Source organism: Sinocyclocheilus grahami, unplaced genomic scaffold (genome assembly GCF_001515645.1).
Source record: "Sinocyclocheilus grahami isolate Dianchi unplaced genomic scaffold, SAMN03320097.WGS_v1.1 scaffold230.1, whole genome shotgun sequence".
NCBI classification, from domain to species: Eukaryota; Metazoa; Chordata; class Actinopteri; order Cypriniformes; family Cyprinidae; genus Sinocyclocheilus; species Sinocyclocheilus grahami.
The window spans coordinates 2,833,617-2,858,886 of NW_015505409.1; the positions used below are offsets into that span (position 1 = coordinate 2,833,617).

The 25,270-nt window shown below is 36.8% G+C and overlaps 2 protein-coding genes across 3 annotated transcripts in view; one reads left to right on the forward strand and one right to left on the reverse strand.

Moving 5' to 3' along the window:
• The window catches only part of LOC107597302 (ankyrin repeat and LEM domain-containing protein 2-like), a 15,121-nt gene extending 2,642 nt beyond the window's left edge, over positions 1-12,479 (forward strand). The window contains exons 2-12 of the mRNA XM_016288316.1: positions 1,212-1,406; positions 1,921-2,114; positions 2,427-2,615; positions 3,013-3,135; positions 3,230-3,302; positions 3,402-3,571; positions 3,653-3,759; positions 3,895-4,085; positions 8,679-9,507; positions 10,421-10,552; positions 11,583-12,479. Coding sequence (XP_016143802.1) covers positions 1,212-1,406; positions 1,921-2,114; positions 2,427-2,615; positions 3,013-3,135; positions 3,230-3,302; positions 3,402-3,571; positions 3,653-3,759; positions 3,895-4,085; positions 8,679-9,507; positions 10,421-10,552; positions 11,583-11,796 — 2,417 coding nt within the window. The 3' untranslated portion in view covers positions 11,797-12,479. The remainder of the gene's footprint in view (positions 1-1,211; positions 1,407-1,920; positions 2,115-2,426; positions 2,616-3,012; positions 3,136-3,229; positions 3,303-3,401; positions 3,572-3,652; positions 3,760-3,894; positions 4,086-8,678; positions 9,508-10,420; positions 10,553-11,582) is intronic.
• Positions 12,480-16,159: 3,680 nt separating this feature from the next.
• LOC107597303 (serine/threonine-protein phosphatase PGAM5, mitochondrial) lies at positions 16,160-24,180 on the reverse strand. Of its 2 annotated transcripts, none has more exons than XM_016288319.1 (6): positions 23,928-24,180; positions 23,008-23,180; positions 22,783-22,908; positions 19,697-19,785; positions 19,241-19,371; positions 16,160-16,387 (listed from the first exon to the last, which is right to left on the reverse strand). In XM_016288319.1, exons 1-6 carry the CDS (start codon positions 24,122-24,124, stop codon positions 16,237-16,239), a joined length of 867 nt encoding a protein of 288 aa, XP_016143805.1. In that variant the 5' UTR covers positions 24,125-24,180; the 3' UTR covers positions 16,160-16,236. The 2 variants fall into 2 exon arrangements, with proteins under 2 accessions (XP_016143805.1, XP_016143804.1); XM_016288318.1 differs by having other exon boundaries at positions 19,241-19,374; positions 23,928-24,179.
• Between the last annotated feature and the right edge of the window lie 1,090 nt (positions 24,181-25,270).

Genomic DNA, 25,270 nt, shown 5'->3' on the forward strand with positions numbered 1-25,270 from the left:
AATGCCGGCTGTTCTGACTCACAGACTGTAAGTAAGTTTTTTTTATATTAAAAGAATTTGCCACTGACGATTCAAACTCGAGTTTTGAGCAGTGTAGAGTAGCACTTGTTGTTTGTCTCTTCTCCGATCACAAATGCAGACATGGTATTTTGTTTACGTGGTGCGATGCAACTCGTAAAAAGACAGTATAAGTCATTATAATCAGTAATTATGTCCCCACTGGATGCAACAAATGCCTCGTTTATAATGGGTTTTAATGTTTTTGTCTCGTCGCTCCGGCTGGACAGGGCATCACAGTATGGTAAGAGGCGTAACATTTCCGTCACACGCTTGAGGTATTCGGCCAATCACAACACACTGGATAGCTGGCCAATCAGAGCACAACTCGCTTTTCAGACCGATGAGCTTTGTAAAAATTTACGCGTTTCAGAAAGGCGGGGCATACGTTTCAGAAAGGCGGGGCATAGAGGAGTGGAAAAGATGTACAGTATGTGGAAAATTTAAACCACATAATCACATTTCATTACAACAAATACACCAAATAATGTTATTTTTAGCAGCATCATATGACCCCTTTAAATGTTTTTGAAAGAAGCCTCTTACGTTCACCAAGGCTGCATTAATTTGATCAAAAATACAGTAAAAACGTTTAAAATAGCTATTTTCTGTTTTAATATATTTTAAAATGTAATTTATCTCTGAAAGCTGAATTTTCAGCAGCCACTGCTCAAGTTTTCAAAACGTTTAAAATAGCTATTTTCTGTTTTAATATATTTTAAAATGTGATTTATCTCTGAAAGCTGAATTTTCAGCAGCCACTGCTCAAGTCCTCAGTGTCACATGATCCTTCAGAAATCATTCTAATATGCTGATTTGCTGCTCAAGAAATATTTTTTATCATCAGTGTTGAAAACAGCTGTGCTGCTTAATATTTCTGGGAAAACTTTAATGCATTTTTTAAAACAAAGAACAGCATTTAATCAAGATACAATGTTAAAGTCTTTACTGTCACTTTTGATTCATTAAATGTAGCCGTGTTTAATTTGTGTGTGTGTGTGTGTATATATATATATATATATATATATATATATATATATATATAAACTTTTGAATGGAAGAATTTGTAATATGAAAATTATAACATTTTTATTTTATAACATTTTACAGATGACTCAAACCTGAGATTGAGTTATCTTCCTCTTCCTCTTTAGAGAGAGCCCATGTGTACACAGATAAGAAAGAGGCTTTGCAGGCTGTTAAAATGATGAAGGGGGCTCGGTTTAAAGCTTTCTCCAATCGCGAGGATGCTGAGAAGTTTGCCAAAGGCATATGTGACTACTACCCTTCGCCTAGTAAAAGCACTCCCTGTGTTTCTCCTGTCAAACCTGGCCTGGTGTTTTGCAAAGGTGAGGAATTATCCCAGATGTAAACTTTGATTTATAAGTTTAGAATTTAGTGTATACATTGTAAGTCACAAATTTTTATTTTTTAATCACTATTCACAATTTTTCATCAAATTTTTTGTGCACACTGGACATCAAACACACCAGTCTATAGTATGGGAAGTCCTGACTCAAGAAATCAGTGTTTCCTATTAACCGCAAATGGCTGCAATATAACAAAGAGTGAAAAATTTAAGGGGGTCTGAATACTTTCCGTACCCACTGTATATATATTAGTCGGGAAGTCGTGGTCTAATGATTAGAGAGTCGGACTCGTAACCTGAAGGTTACGAAGGGTTAAATGCAGAGCACTAATTCTGAGTATGGGTCACCATACTTGGTCACATGTCACGTCACTTTCACTTTTTCACTTTCATATATTAAAATTCTGATAATAAAAATGTATGTTAAGCTAAGATAATCATGTATTAAAAACTGTAAATGTAATAGTTTTTTTCTGTTAAATTCCCAAAACTAGACCACCCATCTATGATGGAGGCAGACACAATCAACAGGGAGAAGGCGAACAGTTTTAAGAGCCCTCGGACTCAAGATTTGACGGCCAAGCTAAGGAAGGCTGTGGAGAAGGGAGATGAGATGGCCTTTACCGAGCTGGTGTGGAGCAACCCTCGTTACCTCATCGGGTCAGGGGACAACCCTACTGTAGTCCAGGTGAAAGCTTTTGTACCGTAATCGGTTTGTATGAAGTTGTTTTGGCTGTTTTTCCACTTGATATGGTGAGCTGTTGGCTTCTTTGCAAAGTTCAAAGTCTCTTTCCAAACTAGCCTGGTATCTTTATATTGTTATTTATTTACAAACCCAAATATTTCCACATGCACCATTTTCCCATGTGTAGGAATTCAGCTGTTTACTTTTCAGCATGTTCTTCGATTAAAAAAAATTTTTTTTTTAAATGTTATTTAAACTTGTCGATCTCTCAATGCTGTTCTTCTGAATGTTTGTCTATTGTGAATCTGACTGCAGGAGGGCTGCAGGTATAATGTGATGCATGTGGCTGCTAAGGAGAACCAGCCAGGCATTGTTCAGATCCTGCTGGACACTCTTGAGAACCCAGATTTCATGCGGCTTATGTATCCAGATGATCAGGAGAGCATGCTGCAGAAACGCATCCGATATATCGTAGACTTGTACCTTAACACGCCAGATAAAGCTGTAAGTGGTGCTTTTTATCTGTCTTTGTTATTTAACTGTTCAAATATTGAATGTATTCTGATAAGCAAAATATTGTGTGCTGTGAAATATCTCTACAGATATTTATCATTTCTGAACAAAATACTTTTAATACTTAAAAAAAAAAAAAAAAAAAGGGTTCAACTCCAGTTGCCATCTTGGATTAAAAACTTCATAATGCATTGTAGGATGATACATTCATTACTGCCTCAGAATTTGACAAAGACAATATCATATAAGCCAGCATTATTTTGATGACACTGTTTGGAGCATCTATTGTGTCTGGTACTTTTATATTATACCTGGAATACTGTCTAGGCAGGCGGCTCACTGGGGTTTGGAACAGTCCCACCTGAATGCTCTGTCTGGTGTTTCACAGGGATTTGAGACGCCGCTCCACTTTGCATGCAAGTTTGGCTGTCCAGAGGTGGTGAACATACTGTGTTCTCATCCAGATATCGACAAGAACTGCAAGAACAAGTACATCCAGAAGCCCTCTGAGGTACAGCAACTGTGATACATTAGCTTTCATACTGAAGGTTTCATAATTTACCAAAGCTCATTTATCAGTCGTCCAATGCATTCTCTTAATTTAGGTAATTTGTGAAAGAATGAAAGAAAAGGGTAAGATTCAGGAGGTCAAACAGAAGATAAATGAATATTTAGAAGGCAAGTCAGCGATGTATAGTTTTGAAATTATTTATTATACTTTAAAAATGTAGATTAGTTGTATTCCATATTCTAACACTGATTTCTTGTTGGCTACAGATCGATTATACATCCCCTTATTGAGAGCTACAGATAACTCCTCCCAACCTGTGATTGGTGCACCTTGGTCCCCTGAGCCAATGGAAAATCTGTCACCACGGTTACCCAGAAGCCCAAAGGATCCAGTTATGGCAGTCAGGGCCTTTGCTGGACCTTTAAGTCCATCTAAAGTGAGTTTTGTGCTAATATGTTTAGTCATGTTTTATGACCTAATCAAATTTGTATATAAATTAAAAACATTTTTAATATAGGCAGATGAGTTCAGACGAGCGTGGAAGACTCCTCCCAGAGAACGGGCAGACCATTTCCACAACATCCTAAAGTCTGACCCAGACCGTGGAGCAGAAAGAGTTGGCAGGTCAGCGTTAAGATATAATTTAAGGAAGCTGGTCATTCATAGGAAGCTTGTATTATCAGACACTTGTTTAATGTTTTTGGCATTTAGGAGTGCTATTAAGCATTGTTTAGATAATGGTGCCCTGTCTGTGAGTAGAGATCTGGCCCATGAGCTCGGTCACCCCTGGGCAGAGTACTGGGATTTCCTAGACAGTTTTGTGGACCTGCAGTCAAGCGAAGGCCTGAAAGTGCTTGAAGAATACCTCAGTAAAAAGGACTTCAGGGATCGAGCTCACGAGGAGGCTGGAGAGAACGAAACCAGCAACAGGTTTAAAACCCCATCTCCGGGTAAGACCACTGACTTTTAACATACCTGCAAACTTGTCACCTTTTGGCGAAATGTGTCATTCTGACAGGGCATTCGTGAATGTATATCTAACAGTCAGACTGTACGACTGTCTTCAGAAAAGAGGCATTTTCTTTTAATCTTAAATCCATATGATGCCTAATAAAGTAATGTTTATAATCGCAGCACTGTTTTGTTCACCTACTGTCAGAGAGTGAATTTGCGCTTTCTTTCATCCCGTCTGACGTTTTTGTTCAGAACAATTGTATAACACGTACATGATCTTTTATTATTCTGAAATTTGAGCTTTGTCATTTTCTCAAAACGTTTTCTTTTTTTCAAAACTTGTATTATTGTTGTTTTTACAGTCTTTTAAAAGTTATCATATACATAGGTGCTTTCAAAAGAAAGTTGCTACCTAAAAAAAATTAGGTTTTATTCTAGTTTTCTTCTAATATCAACATTTTTCTGAAATGATTTAAAATGTTGGTTTATGGAATTTTTTTTGAAGAAAAACGTCCCATTCAAAATGCATTTAATCGATCAAAAACGAGAACAAAGATTTATAATTTTATATTCTACTTGTCAAAGAATACTGAATAAAAATGTATCACGGTAAGCAGCACAATAAGATAAGAAGAAATGTGTCTTGAGCAGCAAATCAGAATTTTAGAATGATTTCTGAAGGATCATGTGACACTGAAGACTGGAGTAATGATGCTGAAAATGCAGCTTTGTCATTACAGGAATAAATTACATTATAAAATATAAAAAAATTATATCAATTAGGGATGCTCATTTTAACCGGTTAACCATTAACCGACCGTAAGAATTTTGACCGATTAATACAATCAGTTAAATGGTTTAAAAAGTCATTTATTTATTTTTATTTCTCAGTAATTCAAATATTTTAAAAGGTTTGCTGCATGGTAGGGCTGGGCGGTAAATCGAGTTTGTACAATATATCGATATTTTCTTTATAAGCGATACGATATGAGGCAATACCGTTTATATCGATATACAGTAGTTTGTTATGAGCGCATCTGAAAATATAGCGGAGAACACAGACTGAACTGCTGCAGAGAAAGTGCATAATCCAATTAGTTCTAAACAGCTGACAAGCTTTATATTAATGCCTTTAAAAACTGGTAAGACATAGTTTATAGTTTCGCATAGTTTAAGTGGCTCGGCCCGTCAGATGCTCTGACAGAAAAGGCTGTGTGTGCCGCTGACAGAGACGCTAGGCTTCTCGCATTATAATTAATGAATTATTATTATAATGTTTTTGAGATGTGCTGCCTTCCTGAATGCATAACGTACATTTCACAGGTATATTCTCCATCTGTAAATGTTAGAAAGTCATGGAAATATTCAATTTTTCTGTCAGAAGTGCATGAGCCTTCTGCTTTGCGATTCTCCGCTAAACTTCGCTAAAATATACATTTCGGTAAAATATTTGTAGTTGGACAATAAATGTGACATGTAGAATTTTAAACCTACAAGTAAGTCTATTTTTATGATAGCACTGACTGTAAAGAGACTGTAATGGGGTAATCAAAATAGCCTAACACAACTCTGGCTATATTCTAACACAACTTTTGTTCTCATTTATTTTCATTTTTAGTTTAGTGAATTTAACTTCCGCTTTAAAAGCCTTATTTTTGTTTTTGGATCGCAATGTTACAATGCTAGAATGAAATGTGATTTTAACCCTTTTTTGCGCATAGTATAAAGGCTTACATGGTTACATTCACTTTATTTTTTTTTCATAGCCTGTAATATGTATTGTTTTGTTGGACAACATTGGGCAGTAAGTGAAATATATATATATTAAATACAGATTTTTTTTAATTAAATTCAAATACAAAAACACAGAGATATATACCGTATATCGCAAATCGTTCAAAAAATAGCAAGATATTTGCTCATATCACCCAGCCCTACTGCATGGTTAAAATAGGCGCTACGCGTATTTAGAGACAAAAAAAAACATAAGTTGAGTACAAATCGCATTGTATTACTTCATTCAGAAATAGACCTAATGCCGACGCAAAATGTTTACATTTACATTACATTACATTTACATTTAGTCATTTAGCAGACGCTTTTATCCAAAGCGGCTTACAAATGAGGACAATGGAAGCAATCAAAATCAACAAAAGAGCAATGATATGCAAGTGCTATAACAAGTCTCAGTTAGCTTAACGCAGTACACGTAGCAAGGTTTTTTTTTTATTATATAATAAAAAGAAAACAGATTGAATGGAAAAAGAATAGAGCAAGCTAGTGTTAGAGGCCTTTTTTGCTTTTGTTAATTGTATAATAAAAGAAAACAAATAGATAGAATACAAAAAGATTAGAAAAGCTAGTGTTTAGATAGGCAATAGGCAGAACAAGAGCTTGAACAAGGAGTTGTGAAGCATGTTCCGAAAGAAAGCGCCTGATCTTCTTGATGTTGAATAAAGTAAATCTGCAGTTTTAGCAATGTGGTCTGAGAAAGTCAGCTGATCATCAATCGCAAGATAAGTATTGAAGATTTGGAATCTGCTCTTGCCAGTCTTAGGGCTTCAACAACTGAGAGCAAGGCAGTCTCGGTTGAATGTCCACTTCTGAAACCAGACTGGTTGCTGTCGAGGAGGTTGTTCTGTGTGAGAAATGCAGAGACTTGGTTGAACACAGCTTGTTCAAGTGTTTTTTAAATGAAAGGTAGAAGCAAACCGGTCTGTAGTTCTCTAAAGAAGATGGGTTAAGAGTGAGTTTCTTAGTGGGTTTATACGAGCCTGTCTAAATGCTGAGGGAAAAACACCAGTGTGAAGGGATGTGTTAATGATGTGAGTGAGTGCAGGTACAACTGCAGGAGAAATAGCTTGAAGGAGATGAGATGGAATAGGATCAAGCGGACAAGTAGTAGGATGATTAGAAAGGATGAGTTTGAGTTTACAAACATTATAATAAACACTGTAAACATAGCTAGGCTATTTTAGTTCGCCTCACTCCACAACAAATCCTTTCAATTTAACAGTAGCCTATTTAGAAAAGAACAAGAATTAAAAATATAAGAAGCTATAAACGACAAGCCAAAACAAATTATTTTAGGCTAAAACGAAACTGAAACCAACGTTGGGTCTCTCATTCGACACAAAATCAAATGTTTCCGTATTCGCGATGTATTTGAATGCCAAATTATTATGTACTTCACTCGCGTTCCAATATCCACGTAAAAATTTTTTTTGCATAACATCACGGTGGTACGGTGATAACACTTAACGGCACAGATTTGACTACATATTTAAACTGAGCAGTGTGTTTTTTTTTTTCGTATGTTTGACTGACTGACTATTTTATTATGATAATGAACAGGCTGCATTGTCAAGGTAGCAATGCTTAACTGTGCGCGCATGTGGCGCCAGTGCAATCACTTGAATTTTTTTCCTTCTAACAGTGGAAGCAGCAACTACTTTTAGTCATAAAGATAATCCGAATTGTAAAAAGTTTACTTTTATTTGTGTACGTTCACAATAAAAACTAATATTTTTGCTTTTGTAAAATAGGCCTAAAGAAAAATAGGATGCCGCTTTCTGCCGTCTTGGTTTCCTTTCGCGCAGCACAAAAATTAATTGTGAATGTTTAAGTACAGTCAAACCAAAATTTATTCAGACACCTTCAATATTTCTCACATTATCATCATTATATAATTTATTCACTATAGTTTAGAAAATGGTAATAAAATATGACAAGAACTCATAGTTAAACTGTGTCAGAACAAATTCATCTTGATAATGTCAGATAACTTTGATATAAAGGTATGTAATGAATAGCTGTCAGCTGTTAAATTTAAGTACACAATTAGATAATACCAATTTAGGTCAACCAATTACCAAGCAATGCTTAATTTTGTTCAGTCTGTGGTATAAAAAGGTCAAATTGGCAATTAAAGAAAAACAATTAAGCAAAACATGGTCAGGTCAAAGTGTCTGAATAAGTTTTGGTACCAAATTTGTATCAATTTTACTGGTAGTCCACTGTATGATTTTTGGGTATAAAAGAGACTTTTGGGAACAAATTCATCTTGATAATGTCAGATAACTTTGATATAAAGGTATGTAATGAATAGCTGTCAGCTGTTAAATTTAAGTACATAATTAGATAATACCAATTTAGGTCAACCAATTACCAAGCAATGCTTAATTTTGTTCAGTCTGTGGTATAAAAAGGTCAAATTGGCAATTAAAGAAAAACAATTAAGCAAAACATGGTCAGGTCAAAGTGTCTGAATACGTTTTGGTACCAAATTTGTATCAATTTTACTGGTAGTCCACTGTATGATTTTTGGGTATAAAAGAGACTTTTGTATTTTTTGTGTATAATATTATTATAATATAATAATAGTCACAGTTTACTTTTATTTTGCTATCCTCACTTAAATGAATGATCTATAGTGTCCTGCACCCACTAGTAAAAAGATATCAAAAATGATATCTGATGTCTGAATAATTTTTGGTTTGACTGCACATCTACATTGTACATCAAAATTTTTGATGTACAAGACCCAGGGAAATCCTTCACTCCATGATATATCCCCTTTTAAATTTCAGGCAAATTGAAGAAGTTCTGTAACTCCATCTCTGTGGGGGCGTTTTTGGATGAGGGTGACGATATCAGCCTGGAGGAGATCAAGAACAGGCAGAACGCTGCCCTCACCAGTATTTCTTCTGTGTGCTCCAAAGATGGCCTGCAGGGGGCGGTAGGGGGGCTTGAGTTTCACATCCTACCAGTCTCCCACAGTGCTGACCTCATCGAGGTGGCGGCGGAGCAGGATCTACTGCTCTCCAGCAGTAAAAACGGCCTGAGCGAGCAGGGCCCTGGGGACAGGACTCCAAACGGGGACAAAATGTCCCCTCGCATCTGCGGTTCATCAAATTCCTGCATTTTGTCGCCAATCTCAAACCTAATGGCTGAGTTTGAGAGGATGTCTCTGCTAGATGAGCCAGATAGGACAAACAGGGAGAGAAGAAGAAGTGGAGGGAAACGTCACAGAGACGCCCAGGCCACGGAGCTCACCTCTGGACTGGGCCGCCTCTCTTTGTCCTCGGAAGACGACTCCGTGTTTGATAAAGACATGACGTCTGCATTACGAGCAGCAGAGAATGATGGACTGGAGAGAAGAAACGACGTAGATGCGAGGTCCAGTGCAAGTTCAGATGAATACTTCCTGGCCAATGAGAGGTTAGAACCTATGAACCAACGGACTGTAGAGACTCCAGAGGGCGAGCGCACGATCTGCGCTAGATCAAAGTCCTGGGATCATGGGGGAAGAGACCTCAGTTCCTCCGGATCTTCCAGCTCCTACAGATCACTTGACAGTTCTCAGGACTTCATACTGCGGACTCCTCCTAGAGTGACGAAAAGACTCTTCATCGAAGGGTGAGAGGAGCCTGTGATCACTGTGATGCTTCGATATAAAGGCATTACTTATTTCCAGCAGTATAGCAGAGAATTGTGATATCTAGGCTAGCAATGGAATTTCCTAAATATTAGCCTTTTATGGTACACTTTGGTACACACATGGTGTCACATAAATTTTTTTAAGCATAGCTTAGGTTAGATGCCACATTAAATTGTATGGAGATGAAAACGAGACCAGGATGGATAGACTTGCAGTTTACAGTGGTGCGCTCAGTGCAAAGGTCCAAGATCACATGTAATTTTCATAACTCACAACTTTTAAAATTAAGAAGTTTTTGTTCATCAAATCTGGATGTTGTTAAACAACATTACAATCCTTCTAACACACTGTAAATGTATCCCTCAGTCTTGTTTTCATTCCTGTCAAAGGTTAAATATGGTGCCACTGCCACCCTTCTTAAGCTATATTGGTCTATAAGTTATTATAGTAAAATATATGGTTCTCAACCTAGCTGGCCTCCACTGAGTAATTAATTTGAGTGAAATTTGCAACCCAGTTAGCCAATGTGGCATTTAAAAAAAATTATATTCATTCAGTTTATTTCATTTAATTCTTTTAAATGCATGTATTTTTTATTTTTTTTTAATTGATACATTTTTATGCATGTTTTTAATTTCATAAGAAATGTTACTTGAGCACAAATCAGCAATATTAGAATAATCTGGAGAATCATGTTGACACTGAAGACAGGATTAATTGCTGAAAATTCAGCTCTTTAAATAGTAATAATGCAAAAACACTTCTTTGACACTAACCATCTGCTGTAAAAGAAAAAAAAACTTTTATTTAAGGTCCTGTTCTGAACAATTTGTGGATAGTCTCAGAACACATTTTTGGCTTTAAACCTTCTTTCTTTCCTTCTTATTTCAGGGATTCGCCCACCAAGTTGGACAGAGAGGTTTTGTCAGCTTTAGGAGGCGCAGACATTGACCCTCTGAAGCATCCCGGCATTCACAAATGGAAGAGCACAATTCAGGCATACTCCCACTTAGAAATGCAAAGGTAGACATGTGGGTCATGTGAGAGTTATGTTACACTGCTGTCTAGTACCGTTTAAAAGAGATGTTTTTTTTATTTTATTATTATTAAAAATCAGTCAGTCAACAATCGTGGGAGGGGCCTGGGTCTGTGTGACTTACATCAGGTCAGAATCTGAGAATGGCTTGATCTGAGAAAGGGGTTATTATTTTGGGGGATTTAAAAAAAAAAAAAGCATTGGGTGGATATTTATCATTATAGGGTGGATGTGTACACACACTGCCAACACACATTTCAGTTCAAACAACATGTAAAAGTGAATTTAGCATCCGATGACCCCTTTAAGTAAATGCTGTTCTTTTGAAGTTCTGTTAAAGATAAAATGTTTTATCACTGTCTCTGTGGTAAATATGTGACCCTGGACCACAAAACCTGTCTTAAGTGTAAAAAGATTTATACACCATCTGAAATCTGAATAAATACGCTTTCCATTGATGTATGGTTTGTTAGGATAGGACAATATTTGGTCGAGATACAACTATTTGAAAATCTGGAATCTGAGGGTGCAAAAAAATCTAAATATTGAGAAAATCATCTTTAAAGTTGTCCAAATGAAGTTCTTAGCAATGCATATTACTAATCAAAAATTAAGTTTTGATGTATTTACGGTAGGAAATGTACAAAATATCTTCATGGAACATGATCTTTACTTAATATCCTAATGATTTTTGGCATAAAAGAAAGATTGATAATTTTGACCCATACAATGTATTTTTGGCTATTGCTGCAAATATACCCCAGCGACTTAAGACTGGTTTTGTGCTCCAGGGTCACATATATTAAAGCAGAAAACATAATAATATAACACAATATCACTGTTTTTCCTGTATTTTGTATCAAATAGATGCAGTCCAGGAGAGTATAGGAAACTTCTTTAAAAAACATTTTTAAAAAAACCTAAATGACAACAACAGGCCTTTTTTAAAGATCGCTCTTGAAAACATCTTGTGACAAATATTTATGTGCACTAAGAGGTCTGTATTTATGTTTTCAGCTGGCAGACTCCTGCGATGTACAAGAGCCATTTGAGGGCTCATTCCGTCACCCCTGGCTCTCCAGCGGGCGGCTTGAAGTCCCCCGCGGGTCGCTTCAGCCCAGCCCATCACATGAGCTCACCGGACGTCTGCAGCCCAGCACACTTCAACTACAGTCCCGTGAGCTACATCCAGAGGATCCGACTCAAACATTTCGGCGACGCCCCCATTTAACATGCTCTCCATCCCATCCAGCCCAATTTCTACCAATTAGCAACTGAAATAATAAGCGAATATGGGGATGAAACGTCACAGAGGAGAGCGGTGTCACAACGGAAGCCATGAAATGCTCAAATTGGACTCCTAGTGCCGTGCAAACCGCAGAAAGGATCTCGCAACAGGCCGTCCTTCAGTTTCTATGCTCCTAGGTTCGTAGAACACAGCTCAAATAATAATATGCACATCTCCCGGGGGGTTCCCAAATCATAATAGAAATAGAAATATTCGGTACTTCTGTGTATGACACCCAGTGTGATCTGTAATGGTTGTATAGACTTTTTCTAACCTGTTTTGTTTTCTATTTTCTTTCTTATCTGTGTGTGTGTGTGTGTGCTTGGGAGATGTATCTGTGGAATTACAAAACTGTCTTGAATGGAAATGAACAATTTCCCACTTAACACAGTCATTTAAATTGGGGGAAAAAAGATGTCCATGTATAAACACAGAAACCCAGAGCTAAATTTAAATAACGTAGTATTAAATTATTGAATTATTTTTGCTAGTTAACTGTCAGTAGCACAAAATACTCATTTTAATGGTTTTTAAGGTTATAAAAGAAAAACGTCACCTGACTGCCAGGAGTTATTTTTATTCCTTGATTGGAGAACTGCCTTAAATTTCTAATTAAAAAAAAAAAAGACCAACTTCTGAATCTCAAAAGCAGGTGTTGATTCTTGCTTTGCTAATAGCAGCCTGGGGGGGAGCAAGAGGTCTATAACGTGTGAGTATTCCCTTTTTAAGTTTAATAAATGTGATTTATCATTTCTATGTATCTATGTATTCTATGTTTATCTGTGTGTGTGTGTGTGTGCTTGGGAGATGTATCTGTGGAATTACAAAACTGTCTTGAATGGAAATGAACAATTTCCCACTTAACACAGTCATTTAAATTGGGGGAAAAAAGATGTCCATGTATAAACACAGAAACCCAGAGCTAAATTTAAATAACGTAGTATTAAATTATTGAATTATTTTTGCTAGTTAACTGTCAGTAGCACAAAATACTCATTTTAATGGTTTTTAAGGTTATAAAAGAAAAACGTCACCTGACTGCCAGGAGTTATTTTTATTCCTTGATTGGAGAACTGCCTTAAATTTCTAATAAAAAAAAAAAAAGACCAACTTCTGAATCTCAAAAGCAGGTGTTGATTCTTGCTTTGCTAATAGCAGCCTGGGGGGGAGCAAGAGGTCTATAACGTGTGAGTATTCCCTTTTTAAGTTTAATAAATGTGATTTATCATTTCTATGTATGCATTTGTTTGCACTTTTAATTCTTTTTGGAGTTTGACACAGTTCGTCGTGAGCAACAGATGAGACTCGGTTTGAGCCGTGCCACATTCAAGCACATGCAGAGTTGATGATCGATAAGGAGTGCGTCTTGTTCCGTTAATGTCATAAAGACTTGATGATTGTGGATCCAGAGTGTTGTAAGTGCACTTTTAAGTGCCCCTATTATGGGTTATGAAAGGTTCATATTTTGGTTTTGGGAGTCCCCAACAAGAGGTTGACATGCATGCAAGGTCAAAAAACACTTTCATTGTCTTATAATATGCATTTATTTTTACCTTACTTGCTCAACGACTCCCAAACGATTCGTTTAACGATTCATTTTTCCAAACCCCTCTTTTGCGTGACGCTAATCGGCGGTGATTGGTCTCATTTTCATTTCATCTTGCCTGTAATGCCCGATAAAGCAGTGTTTGTGAGCGCAGTGCTGCTTTGTGTACAGTGTTACCGGGGAAACAGCTACCGCTCCAACAGCGGCACCTAGTGGCAAAGAATGAATTTGCATTTTCATTCAGACCAACAAGTAGGCGGGCAATATGCTAATGTTTCATTTTGACGTCAACATGAAACAGCTTGGGATTTGTTTAAAAACGACTCGTTTCAATGATTCAGAGTCGACTCTTTCTTTTGAGAGACAATAACTTTATACATGTTACCGGGGAAACCGCTATTTTACAGCTCCAAAAGCGGCACCTAGTGGCAAAGAATGAATCTGTATCTTCATTCAGACCAACACGAAAAGACCGACAAGTGGGCGGCAATATGCTAATGTTTCACTTTGACGTCAACATGAAACGGCTTGGGATTCGTTTTAAAAACGACTCGTTTCAATGATTCAGTCGGCTCTTTCTTTTGAGAGACAATAACTTTATACACGGTGCACTTACAGTTTTAAAATTCGGCAGGATGTTTTCATTCACGTAGAGCTGTTACACACTGCATGAAAGGTCACTTTCAAAAATCCATAATAGGGGCACTTTAAATGTGTTCAGAAAAGATCAGTCCATCATCCCATCATAAATGGACAATATTTTAGGCTCACCGCTAGATCCTGTCGATGCGATTCTCTCGCTGGCTTTTGAAATGGATCAGTTTGCCAGATTCAATCCATTGGTTTTGGAATCAAAGCTACATGACTAAAAGCAGAAAAGCTCCAGGTAGCTCAGTTTTATGTGATGACTATCTCAAGGAATTGAGTCCAGAACATGCTCTGTGGTACTTTCAGATCATGTGATCTATTTCTTTGGTGCCCATCTATCTGAGCTTTAGTGCCTTTGATTATGATCTGTTTGGAACATACGGAACACAGATGCACTGACCACATACAAGCTGAATAGACCTTTTTTTTCTGTTTCCTAGGATAAAATACAGTACGGTAGCATTGGCATATGCAGTGTCTGAATACCTCTTTAAAATGATTGTAAGAGAAGAAAAAAGGTTTACAGTTTAGTTATTGCTAGTGTTGTATCAATGCCAGCCTTACTCTTTTGTTAAATTATGCTTTGTAGTGTTAACACTGGTGATTTGGAAATGAGTTGCAGTTTGTTGAGAATTGAATTATTGTCCTGTCCTTTACGTTGCATGCATTTCTAGTCCTATTTTATTACAGTATACGTTAAAGAAGAGTATTTGATGTTCTATTGATGAACGATAAATAAAATGCGCAGTCTTGTAATTTTACTGACTTTCTCTGGCTCTACAAGAAAACTTTCGTTATTGAAAAGTAGCAAATTGAGGTACAAAACACATTCAGATTTCTCCCATTACTGTATTTGTAAATGATAAGGTCTTTTTATTTTGTGCATGACTGTTCAAATGTTTAGAGCCTGTCTCTTATGCTCACAAAGGCTGCATGTATTTGATCAAAAAATAGTAAAGCAGTAATATTGTAAAACATTTTTACAATTTAAAGTAACTTTTCCTATTTTTATTCCTGTGATGACAAAGATGCAGTCTGCAGTGTCTCATGATCCTTCAGAACGCATTCTAATATGCTGATTTGCTGCTCAAGAAATATTTCTTATCTATGATGAAAACAGATGTGCTGTTTAATATTTTTTCTGAAAAATCGACTTTTTTTTTCAGAATTCTTTAAACCGAAAGTTCAAAAGAACAGCATTTATTTGAAATATAAATTGTCTTTACTGTCACGTTTGATCAATGTATATATATTTTATACATTTCTTTAAAATAATCTTACGCCACACTTCCAAAAACCATATTTCTTTAACTAGAATAAAAAAGGTAGATTCTGCATAAAGAAAAAAAAGTGTCCAATTAGGATTACTTTTTATTTACATAAATATTTGTTTACTGTGTTAGTCAAACAAAAGTGCAAGTCACAATGCGAAAATTACTCAAGGTCCTAAAATAGGCTTAATGTCCTAATTATTATTATCATTATTTTTCTTCTTCAGGTAAAATACGACCTGGACATTTTTTTTAAATCCATTACCTGAATCAAACAATAAATAACACTAGTAAACAACTCAATGAATTAATTTTTTACTGCTATAAACAATTCTCAATTCTCATCCTCAACGGCAAGATTCTCACATTTGAGCAAACTCAAACCTTGCCTCTAAAACAATCATAAACGATTCCAAGTAAACAGTGCAAATACACCAACTGCCTCAACAAGGCCTCCAGAGTTTACATAATGCTACTGGAAAAAGACACCTCGTCATAAACATAAAAAGTACACTTGCTGGTTAATTCCACCTTCGATCAGACAAAGCATGGCACAGGAGTGTCTAATTGAAGAAACATCAATAATTCTGAACTTGCTTGTTTTTAAAAATACAAAATCAATACACACAAGACACTTGTGGAGTCACTGATCAACACAGCAACAGATGCTAGAGTTTCAAATGAAATTTTCACAGCAATCTTCTAAATTGCAGCTATGCGAGATTTTTATTAAAGTTGATGAATATGAAATCACACTCCGTATTCTGGAATACTGTGACTCTGAAACAGCATTAAAAAAAAAAGTTCAGGAGAACATTTAAGGAATTTTTTTGATCCTTTGCAACTCTAGCATCTGTCCATCTCAATGATCCTTCGGTTCTAGGCTGTTTTGAGGCATGCTGGTCTAGCTTGAGAACGTCATGTCCGGGTGAGTTTATCTGGAGGCATGAAGCCCGAGTCTCCCAGCGCTCTGAGAGCCACTCGGCCACTGGGCCGAATCGTCAGCCAGGTGATGCTGCCGTTGTTCAGGCCCATCCTCAGCCAGCCCTCTGGAGGAAACTGCAGAGCCCTGGAACAAACATTTCCATTACAGTCATGCTTTTGACATTTTCTTGGAGCGGAACAGTTACCTCAGCATGTTCCTGACGAGTCATGTGAACAAACAGATTACACAACATGAGTTTGCGGGTGGCTGAAATAGTCAATTTACACAAATTCAGAATCAGAATTCGCCAAGTGAGCATTTGTTGTGGTTTTTCAAGAAACTAGCGCAAGAATTGAGAAAATTTGTCATAACCACACAATGTAACTAATAAACTAAATAATATAATTAATAAATATTATTTTAATAAATAGAAATGAGTGAAATTTAATGCAAATATATATTTTTTCCATTCTATAAAGCTTAAAGGGTTAGTTCACCCAAAAATGAAACTTCTGTCATTAATTACTCCGCCTCATGTCGTTCCAAACCCGTAAGACCTTTGTTCATCTTAGGAACACAAATGAAGATATTTTTGATGGAATCTGAGAGCTCTCTGACCCTGCATAGACAGCAAGGGTACTACCACGATCAAGGCACAGAAACGTAGCAAGGACATCGGTAAAATAGTCCATGTGACATCAGACTATTAGACCGGACTATTTTTCAGTGTTGGGAGTAACGCATTACAAAAGTAATAATATTACAGTAGTATATTACTTTTTGCTGTAACGCAGTAATATAACGCATTACTAATAAAATTTGGGTAATATTATTACTCGTTTCAATCTCAGTAACACAAGTTACAACAACATTTAAACTCAAAATTAAGTGGTGAATTTACCAACACCGCAAAACAGCACCTGAGAAAAAAAATTCCGCGGGTAAAATAGTTTGTCTATTTCCTGTTGCTGGAATTAAATGGTTGAGATGACTGCAGAGACGGATTCTACATTTGTGAGATGGACACACTCCTGTTATTTTCAGTTCGTCGGAGAAAAGCATAAGAATGCATAGTCAGGTGCAATATGTGCGACACCAAACTCTCAACATGGAGAAATAGCACGAGCTATCGGAGAGAGCTGCGGGGTCAGAGAAGAGAAAAAAGGCGGCGGACGAGCGCAGACAAGCAACAAAAATAAGTTTAACTAAAAATAACAAAATCTGTTTTTATTAAATCATAGTCTATAAAATTAATGAATATGTGAAATATTTGACTTAGCCTAATTAACAGATTAACAAAAGGAAAGGAAAAGACAGAGATATGCTGCTGAGTTTGGTTGGCGCGGCGCTCTACGAAAGTCCACGGAAAGGAAACCGAGATGACAGAAATAAAAGTAAACACATTGCAGTTTCGAATGATCTGTATGACCAAAAATGAAGAAGTATTTTTTTTGTTGTTTCCGCTGTTCGATCGCGCCGGCGCCTCACGCACACACAGCATTGCAAACGTTGCAGCCTGTTCATTATCAGAATAAAATACAGTCAACCAAACATATAGATACACTGATTAATTTAAATAGTGCGTACTGCGTAGTTACAATCCGTGCCGTTCAGCCTGAGCTCGGGCCAAACACACATTTGCTCATGTGAAGAGGATGTTTTTTTAAGCACGTTAAGTAAGCCTGGTTTACATAATAAATAATAGTTTAGCATTCAAATACATCGCAAATATGGCCACATTTAATTGGATTAATGCCGAATGAGAGCGGTAGGCTGCGCGAGAACGCAGTTTGCTTTCAGTTTCGCATTGAATTAGCCCGCCTAATTCGTTTTGGCTTGTTTAGCAACTTATATTTTTCATTCTTGTTTTCTTCCGAAACCGTTCAAAATAGCCTATAGGCTAGTAGGTATTGTGTTTATTGTTTGTATATTATAACATTTCGCTTTATTTACCGATGTTATTTATGAATGTAATAATGCGGTTTGTGCTTATCTGTGTTTAACCTAAACTAGGCTACAACGTAACATTAATGTAGACCTATACCGGTATCTAAATATGATTTTATAATTTTATGCTTTATAGACCTACCACATTACCCTCCACTGGATGTAGAATGAGCAGCAATAAACTACATTTTGGCATTTTGTAATACTTATGTGGGTATTTTGGTGAAAGTAACTCAAAAGTAGTGTAACGCATTACAATTCAGAGACAGTAATATTGTAATGTAACTACCGGTAATTACTTTCAAAGGACAGTAACTAGTAATATATAATGTATTACATTTTGGAAGTAACTTGCCCAACACGGACTATTTTACCGATGTACTCGCTACGTTTCTGTGCCTTGATCGTGGTAGTATCCTTGCTGTCTATGGAGGCTCAGAGAGCTCTCAGATTCCATCAAAAACATCTTCATTTGTGTTCCGAAGACGAACAAAGGTCTTATGGGTTTGGAACGACATGAGGCGGAGTAATTAATGACAGAATTTTCATTTTTGGGTGAACTAACCCTTTAAACTCTTGCTTTAGAGGTATGAGCAAAAGCAATAGGGATGTTTGAGTTTGCAATAACTACTGATAAAAGGTTGCAAACAGTTTTTCACAAATTCCATATATTTAATATGGAAGCTAATTTCTACCACATAAGAACATTATGCTCCAGTAAACCATAATTATGAGACAAAAAGTCACATTTTTGTCAGAATTATGACCTTATCTCATAATTAGCATCTCATAATTTCAATTTTGTCATAATTATGAACTACCCAAGCATAATTATTTTTTCTTATGTGGCTGAAATGGGCTTCTATGAAACTTTTGCAACCACACACACATAATACAAAGTGATCAGAGCATACTTACGATTACAATCATTCTCCATGGACAGACTGCTGTGGTTTTTATAAAATGTTTTTTTTTTTTTTTAAATGAAAGTGTCAAAGAGCACAAAAAGGAAGATAAAAAGACTGCACTAAGTAGCAAGTGAACACAAACCTGCACACAAAATAGCGGATGACATTAGCATGACAGACGATGATCTCGTAGCTGTCCTCCTTCTGCTTAGGGTCCGCTCGGTGGATGTAGCGGCGGTACGCTGCCTCGATCCGCGCGCCGTCCTCATGGTACTGCTGAAACCAGCACAAGAGTTTCACAACCATCCACGTGAGGAGAGGAAGGACTCTGCAGCGCACCCACGACAAAACCAAACCCAACATTCTCCAAAAAACATTTCAGACATCAAGCTTTAGGATGACCAGCGGGAAAACAAGAACACTGATGTTTGTTGAAGAAATTTGGAATGGTTTGTGGGTTTTGTACGCCAGCAGTAACCTTAGCAGATTGTTCTGTTATGACTTGAGTCATCAGCAGAAACAAGACACACAAAGACAATCAAACGTGGGGACTAACAGACAGGGCCTTCAGACTGGCTAAGTAAGACTTTGCACTGACCACTGCCTCAGGTTTCCAGTGCGTGACAGGTGGGACGGGCTCTATGGGCGCACCCTCTCGCAGTAAATCACAGCTCACAAGCTCCACACCTATAACACAACATGAAGAAAATAACAATTCAGAATCTCTACTACGGCAACACTACATATTTATCCTTTTCCATGCTTTTTTTTAAGCCTTACAGTTAAAATCAGGGCCTGAATTTCGTTTTGGAAAATGGGGGAATTCCCCCTTCAGGTGACTCTTATGGGGGGATTTTTTTAATTTGAGGGGGGAGCTGGGGTATTTTTTAGACCTATTTTTAAACTACTATCATCTAATCTAAAAATGTTTTGTCACGCAGTGTAATTGTGTTTCATAACGTTGTTGATTCATATTTATATTATGAGGAAGATACTTAAAAAGTACTTTGATTTTAAACTCTGAATTTATTTTAACTAAAAAAGACAAGTAGTAAAATAAGAATAGATAAATGACAAGCAATGACAGATAAATACAATAAGATACAAATGAAATTAATGTGCTTTACGTTTTTCAGGCAGGTATAACAGTAATATTCAGGTACAGAAATACCACAGAAACGGAATAATCTATTCAACTTTAAAATAACACTGATTAGTCTTCTGTGTCCAAATAAACATGAATGGCAGACAGTAGCGGGTTTATTTAGGTTGCGGTCTCTTTAAGACCTCATGCGCGGATCTAACATATACTGTTACACATAAGTTTTGTTTCTCAATGGTTTACATTCACTTAATAGCCAATACTGACCATGTTTAGTATAAATCGGCTGTGTTTACGTGAATACTCATCATTTTGACAATTTTGTATGTATTTGGCAGTTTACGCACAATAAGGCTCAACACATAACTTAATTCTGAAGTCGCGAGTACTGAATTGAGTTCTCTTTGGCGTCATCTTACACAGACTAAAAAAAGCACGTGCAAATGATACATTCCATCATCATTCCCGAACTTCTTTCAAGATGAAATATTTGTGGGAATTTCCGTGTTACAAGCACGGAAACGAGTAGAAATAGGCGCAATACCCTCAATCCTGCACCAAAATCCAAGCCCTGAAAATGTTCTATTTTAAACCGCTCAAGCGTAATAAGATGTGAAGGGGAACTCAATTCGGTATTTGCACAGTGTTCTGACAGATGTTTACATCTAAAGTGCGCCTACAGAAAGCTGCCCGTCACAGCAAGCAAGCACTGAATTCCGGTTTGTTTTTGTTTTTTTGCTTTAAGCTTTTATCGGTCAAAATGTCAGTCTTGGGGAGTATTCATATAATATCTAAAATATCAGTTTTTGCTGTAGTATTGAAATAATCAGGAATTGTGAAATTTTCATGTCATCTAAAATGCTGTCATTGTAATCACCTTATTTCAAACAAAACAACTATTGTGATATATATACTGCAGTTATCTTGAAAAATCTAATTACTCTTATTGCAATATACATTTTTGGTGATATCGCCGCCCCGAAACACACAAAGCTATCATACAAGTCTCAGAATACAGCACACAAGTCATATGGATTTGCTTCTTTTTTTTGGAGGGGGGTCATTTTTAGAGCCTGACATTATCCATCCACATTTACTTTGACTGTAAGGAGGACAAAACATCCAGGAGATTTTGCTAAACTTCTTTTGTGGGGTTTTTTTCAATACCATGCCAGCTTCTATGGCTAGATTCATGACAAGAGCAAGGTTTAGGTATTCGAGATATTTAAACATGTGACGTGCCCTGTAAGCATCTCTCTTTTTCTTTATTAGTTAAGTTAACTTATTACTTTAATTAGTTTATTAATGCACACACTTTTAACAACAAATGCGTCTTCTTTCAAAAGACACCACAATGAAATGCCTGCTACAAGCCATTATGACTTGTATGATCATGCAATCATAACTGAATTAAATTAGGTGAAGAAGAATAGAACAGTTTTAGCTGAAAGGTTTAATCCTAGATCAACTCTTCAGTAGGGCTGTGTATTGGCAAGAATCTGGCAATACGGTACGTATCACGATACAAGGGTGCGATACGATATGTTGGGATACATTGCAATACTTTAAGCAAGGACAATATATTGGGATATTTCTTATTTTAGGAATAGGATATACTTTTAGGAAAGCTGTCATTAAGAACACCATATGCAATCCTTAGCAAAAAATAATAATAATAATACGTAAAAATATATTATTTAACCAGAACACAGTGGAAAATGCATACATTAATCAGTTCCTGTAACATTCAACGTTATTGAACCACTTTTAGTGCAGTACGAGTCAAGGGGGGAAAGTAAAGTGCTTGCAAGATTCTTTAATTAAATTAAATGTATAAAGCTGTTATAATCAGACCATATTTATTTTTAGACAAATGGTACTAACTTGCGCTTATCCGGATTGTTCAAACCGACTTAAAACTAAAAGATTACATTCTCTTGTGCGAACTCATTCGAGAGTGGTGACTTTCCACGTATGAAAGTGATGCCTTAAGTTATGGTTGATTGCTCTTCGGCTGGATATCAACACACCCATTAGTGGTGTATTAAGAGGTAAAAAATGATATAAATACTGCTCGGTTTCTGGCACAAACCGATCGTTTCGTGTCTTAGGACATCAATGTGTCGTCACGAGCCGCAGGGTTTAATTTGGATTTGTCTGTGCATGTTTTTTTTTACTCTCATAGATTTTGTTTCCAATGCCATGCATTATACAACTGATAGACTGCAACGGTTGGAGTTAAAAATCATCAAATGTGTTCTACTGAAGAAACAAAGTCACCTACATCTTGGATGCCCTGGGGGTAAGCAGATAAACATCACATTTTCATTTTTGGGTGAACTATCCCTATAAAGGTTCATAGTTCAGATTTACTATTGAAACATACAATGTCATAACATTTTTAGAGAGAAGACGACTGCTATCTAGCGGTCGGGATATAAACTCAAAACAACTGCAATGAATCTTGTATGATTTTTTTTTTTAAATATCGATATTGCATTTTTGAGAATCGATACAGTATCGCCAAACAAAATAACGCGATACTCACGTGTATCGATGTTTTCTTCAGAATGAGTCTGTACCTGGCAGGTATTTGCTGATGATGCTGGCTGTCTCTGTAGCTCTGGTCATGGAGGAGTGGATGAGAACGTCGTACTTCAGTCCGAGCGCCGCTAATCTCTGTCCTGTATACTCAGCCTGTTCACGTCCTGCAGCCAAGACAGAAACCAGCATGTGATCTACTCGGTGGCATGTAATGGATTCATTTGAGCACTTCTATCATTTGATACATGCTGAGGGATCAGTACCTAAAGGAGTCAGTATCCTCTCTTTATCTCCATCCCCCTTGAGGTTGTACTGAGAGTGTCTGATGAGGAAGATGTGGCGCGTGGCTTTGGGTTTGCTGCTCTCCGCATCTGGACTTCCACTGTCGCCGGCACTCTCCTTTCTCTTCCCGTTCACCAGAGATGAGGGGTCACGTCTGAAAGCATCAAAAAGTGTTCAAACTAGCCATTCCCAAAGTAGGCCCACTGAACTCAGTCCAGTATGACTGAAACATACGCTGCATCGAAGGCATACATTTTTAGCAGTTGAGAAAATAGCTACAACATGGTTGATAATATCCACTGTTTATGAACACACACAAAAACATTTAAAATAGCTGCAACGGTTTTAAAAATCACATTCACGTGTTTTATTAATGTTTGAAGACTATTGACTATATGTTAAAGGTTTGCTGCTTTACCTTATTTTTTCATAGTTTCATCATTTTGATGAATTTTACTGAATCCCAGATTGTAAACATTGCACAAGGGTCGAGTCTGTAACTGAAGCTGAAACTGTCAGTGGGCAGACCCTTTCAAAAGTGCTTATAAGAAAGCACAGCATGAAAGAAGAAACTATATTAGTAACACTTAACAATGTCTAAGACTAAACCTTCCTAAGCAAAAAATAAATCAATAAAAAAGGTCACAGACACCATTTTAAACACTGCCAAATGCGTTAGTGGTTAAAGACCTGGGATCAAACCGTTAATTATAACCACGGATCAAGGCATTAATCCTCAGGCTACACGAACTCGCCATAAATGATTTTTGGACATGGTGCTATGGCAACACAACGGTTTTCTGAACATGTACGATGGTAGTACCATGTTATTCTTAGAGATACCTTAAAATACTATGTAAATACAATAGTAATCAATCAGAAATAAGTCTCTATTGCTTACTTGTCCCAGTTATAATCCCATCCGTTCGCAGTGGGCCATGCCGGAGGCTGCGCCGCTCGCACGGCAGCCAGAGTCTCTCTTAACCGGCATCGGTCAGCGAAGTAGCCGTGCTTATCTGCCGCGACCGCCGCGCACACCAGCACCGCGGATCCGCCGGCGAAGCCGCACGCAAGACTGACCGCTCTCCGAAACGACATGATTTAAAAGAGAGGAGTCAACGGAAAGTAACGTTAACGGCTGCTCTTCAGCGCTATGACGCGCACTGAGGAAGTCCCGCCGTTTCCTCCTTTCAAATTTTAATTTATATAAACTGAAAATGGCATGAAAGCTGTCACAGGTACCTCGCGATGACTATTAATAAAAAAAAAACAATTTAAATTTTTTTTTTCCCTAAGCCATGTGTAAGAGAATGTATTTGGACTCGAGAAACTTCCAAAAGCGGTCACGACGCATGTGTGAAAACAGCGACAAAAAAAAAACGTTATTTCCGAAAATAAAAGTCCCCAGCATACAAACTAACAGTTTACAAGTTATCCGTTTTTCTTCAAACAAATACATTTTTTAAAACATTTTCAAATATGCTTAAATATTGATTGTGCTTTATTCAATTACGTAGTTTGTTTTATACGTATTAATTAACGTAATAAATTACATTGAATAAAATACAATGAATATTTAAGCATATTTGAAACTGCTAAAAGTGTTTATATGTGGGTGTGTGTGTCACTTTTAGCAGTTTCAAATATGCTTAAATCTATGCTTAAATATTCATTGTATTTATGCAATTAATTCTACACTTTGACATATTTACGTCATATTTATTTTTCTATATTAGGCTATATTATTACATTTTGCTCCAGACCTGTAGATGGCAGTAAAATATCAGCAGCAAATGAGCAGCAGATTTATGTTTTGATTATGGTGGCGACATGTTTTGCTGTATATATCATATATCCACTTATCATATATCCACTTATCTGTCCCTTGAGTTGTAGTAAAGATGGACACGGACGAGGATCGCAGTTTAGAGTCAGACATTCTGGAGACAGCTGGGTTCATAACTGGACGACTGCGCCAACTTGATGTTTTTATTATAGCCTCTTAAGACCCGAGAAAAGATTTTTAGGGGAAAAATAGTTTTTTTCATGTCTTTACATTGTTTAGACTAGAGCATTAAAAACAATTAAAAAATTTTTTTTTTTAATGATATTTCATTCTTAAGTTATGCTATGTCCTCGGTAGAGGACATCGGGACTCATTGTAAAGGGGTCATATGATGCTTTTTTAAAGATCCTTATTTTGTGTATTTGGTGTAACAGAATATGTTGACATGCTTTAATGTT

Coding starts and splice junctions, on each gene's coding strand:
- LOC107597303 (XM_016288318.1), bottom strand. CDS start 24,124: ATGTCGTTTCGGAGAGCGGTCAGTCTTGCGTGCGGCTTCGCCGGCGGA. Junction 19,375..19,696: donor ACTGGAAACCTGAGGCAGTG/GTCAGTGCAAAG, acceptor TGCTGGTTTCAG/CAGTACCATGAGGACGGCGC. Junction 16,388..19,240: donor ATCCGCTATTTTGTGTGCAG/GTTTGTGTTCAC, acceptor TGTTTGTTCCAG/GGCTCTGCAGTTTCCTCCAG.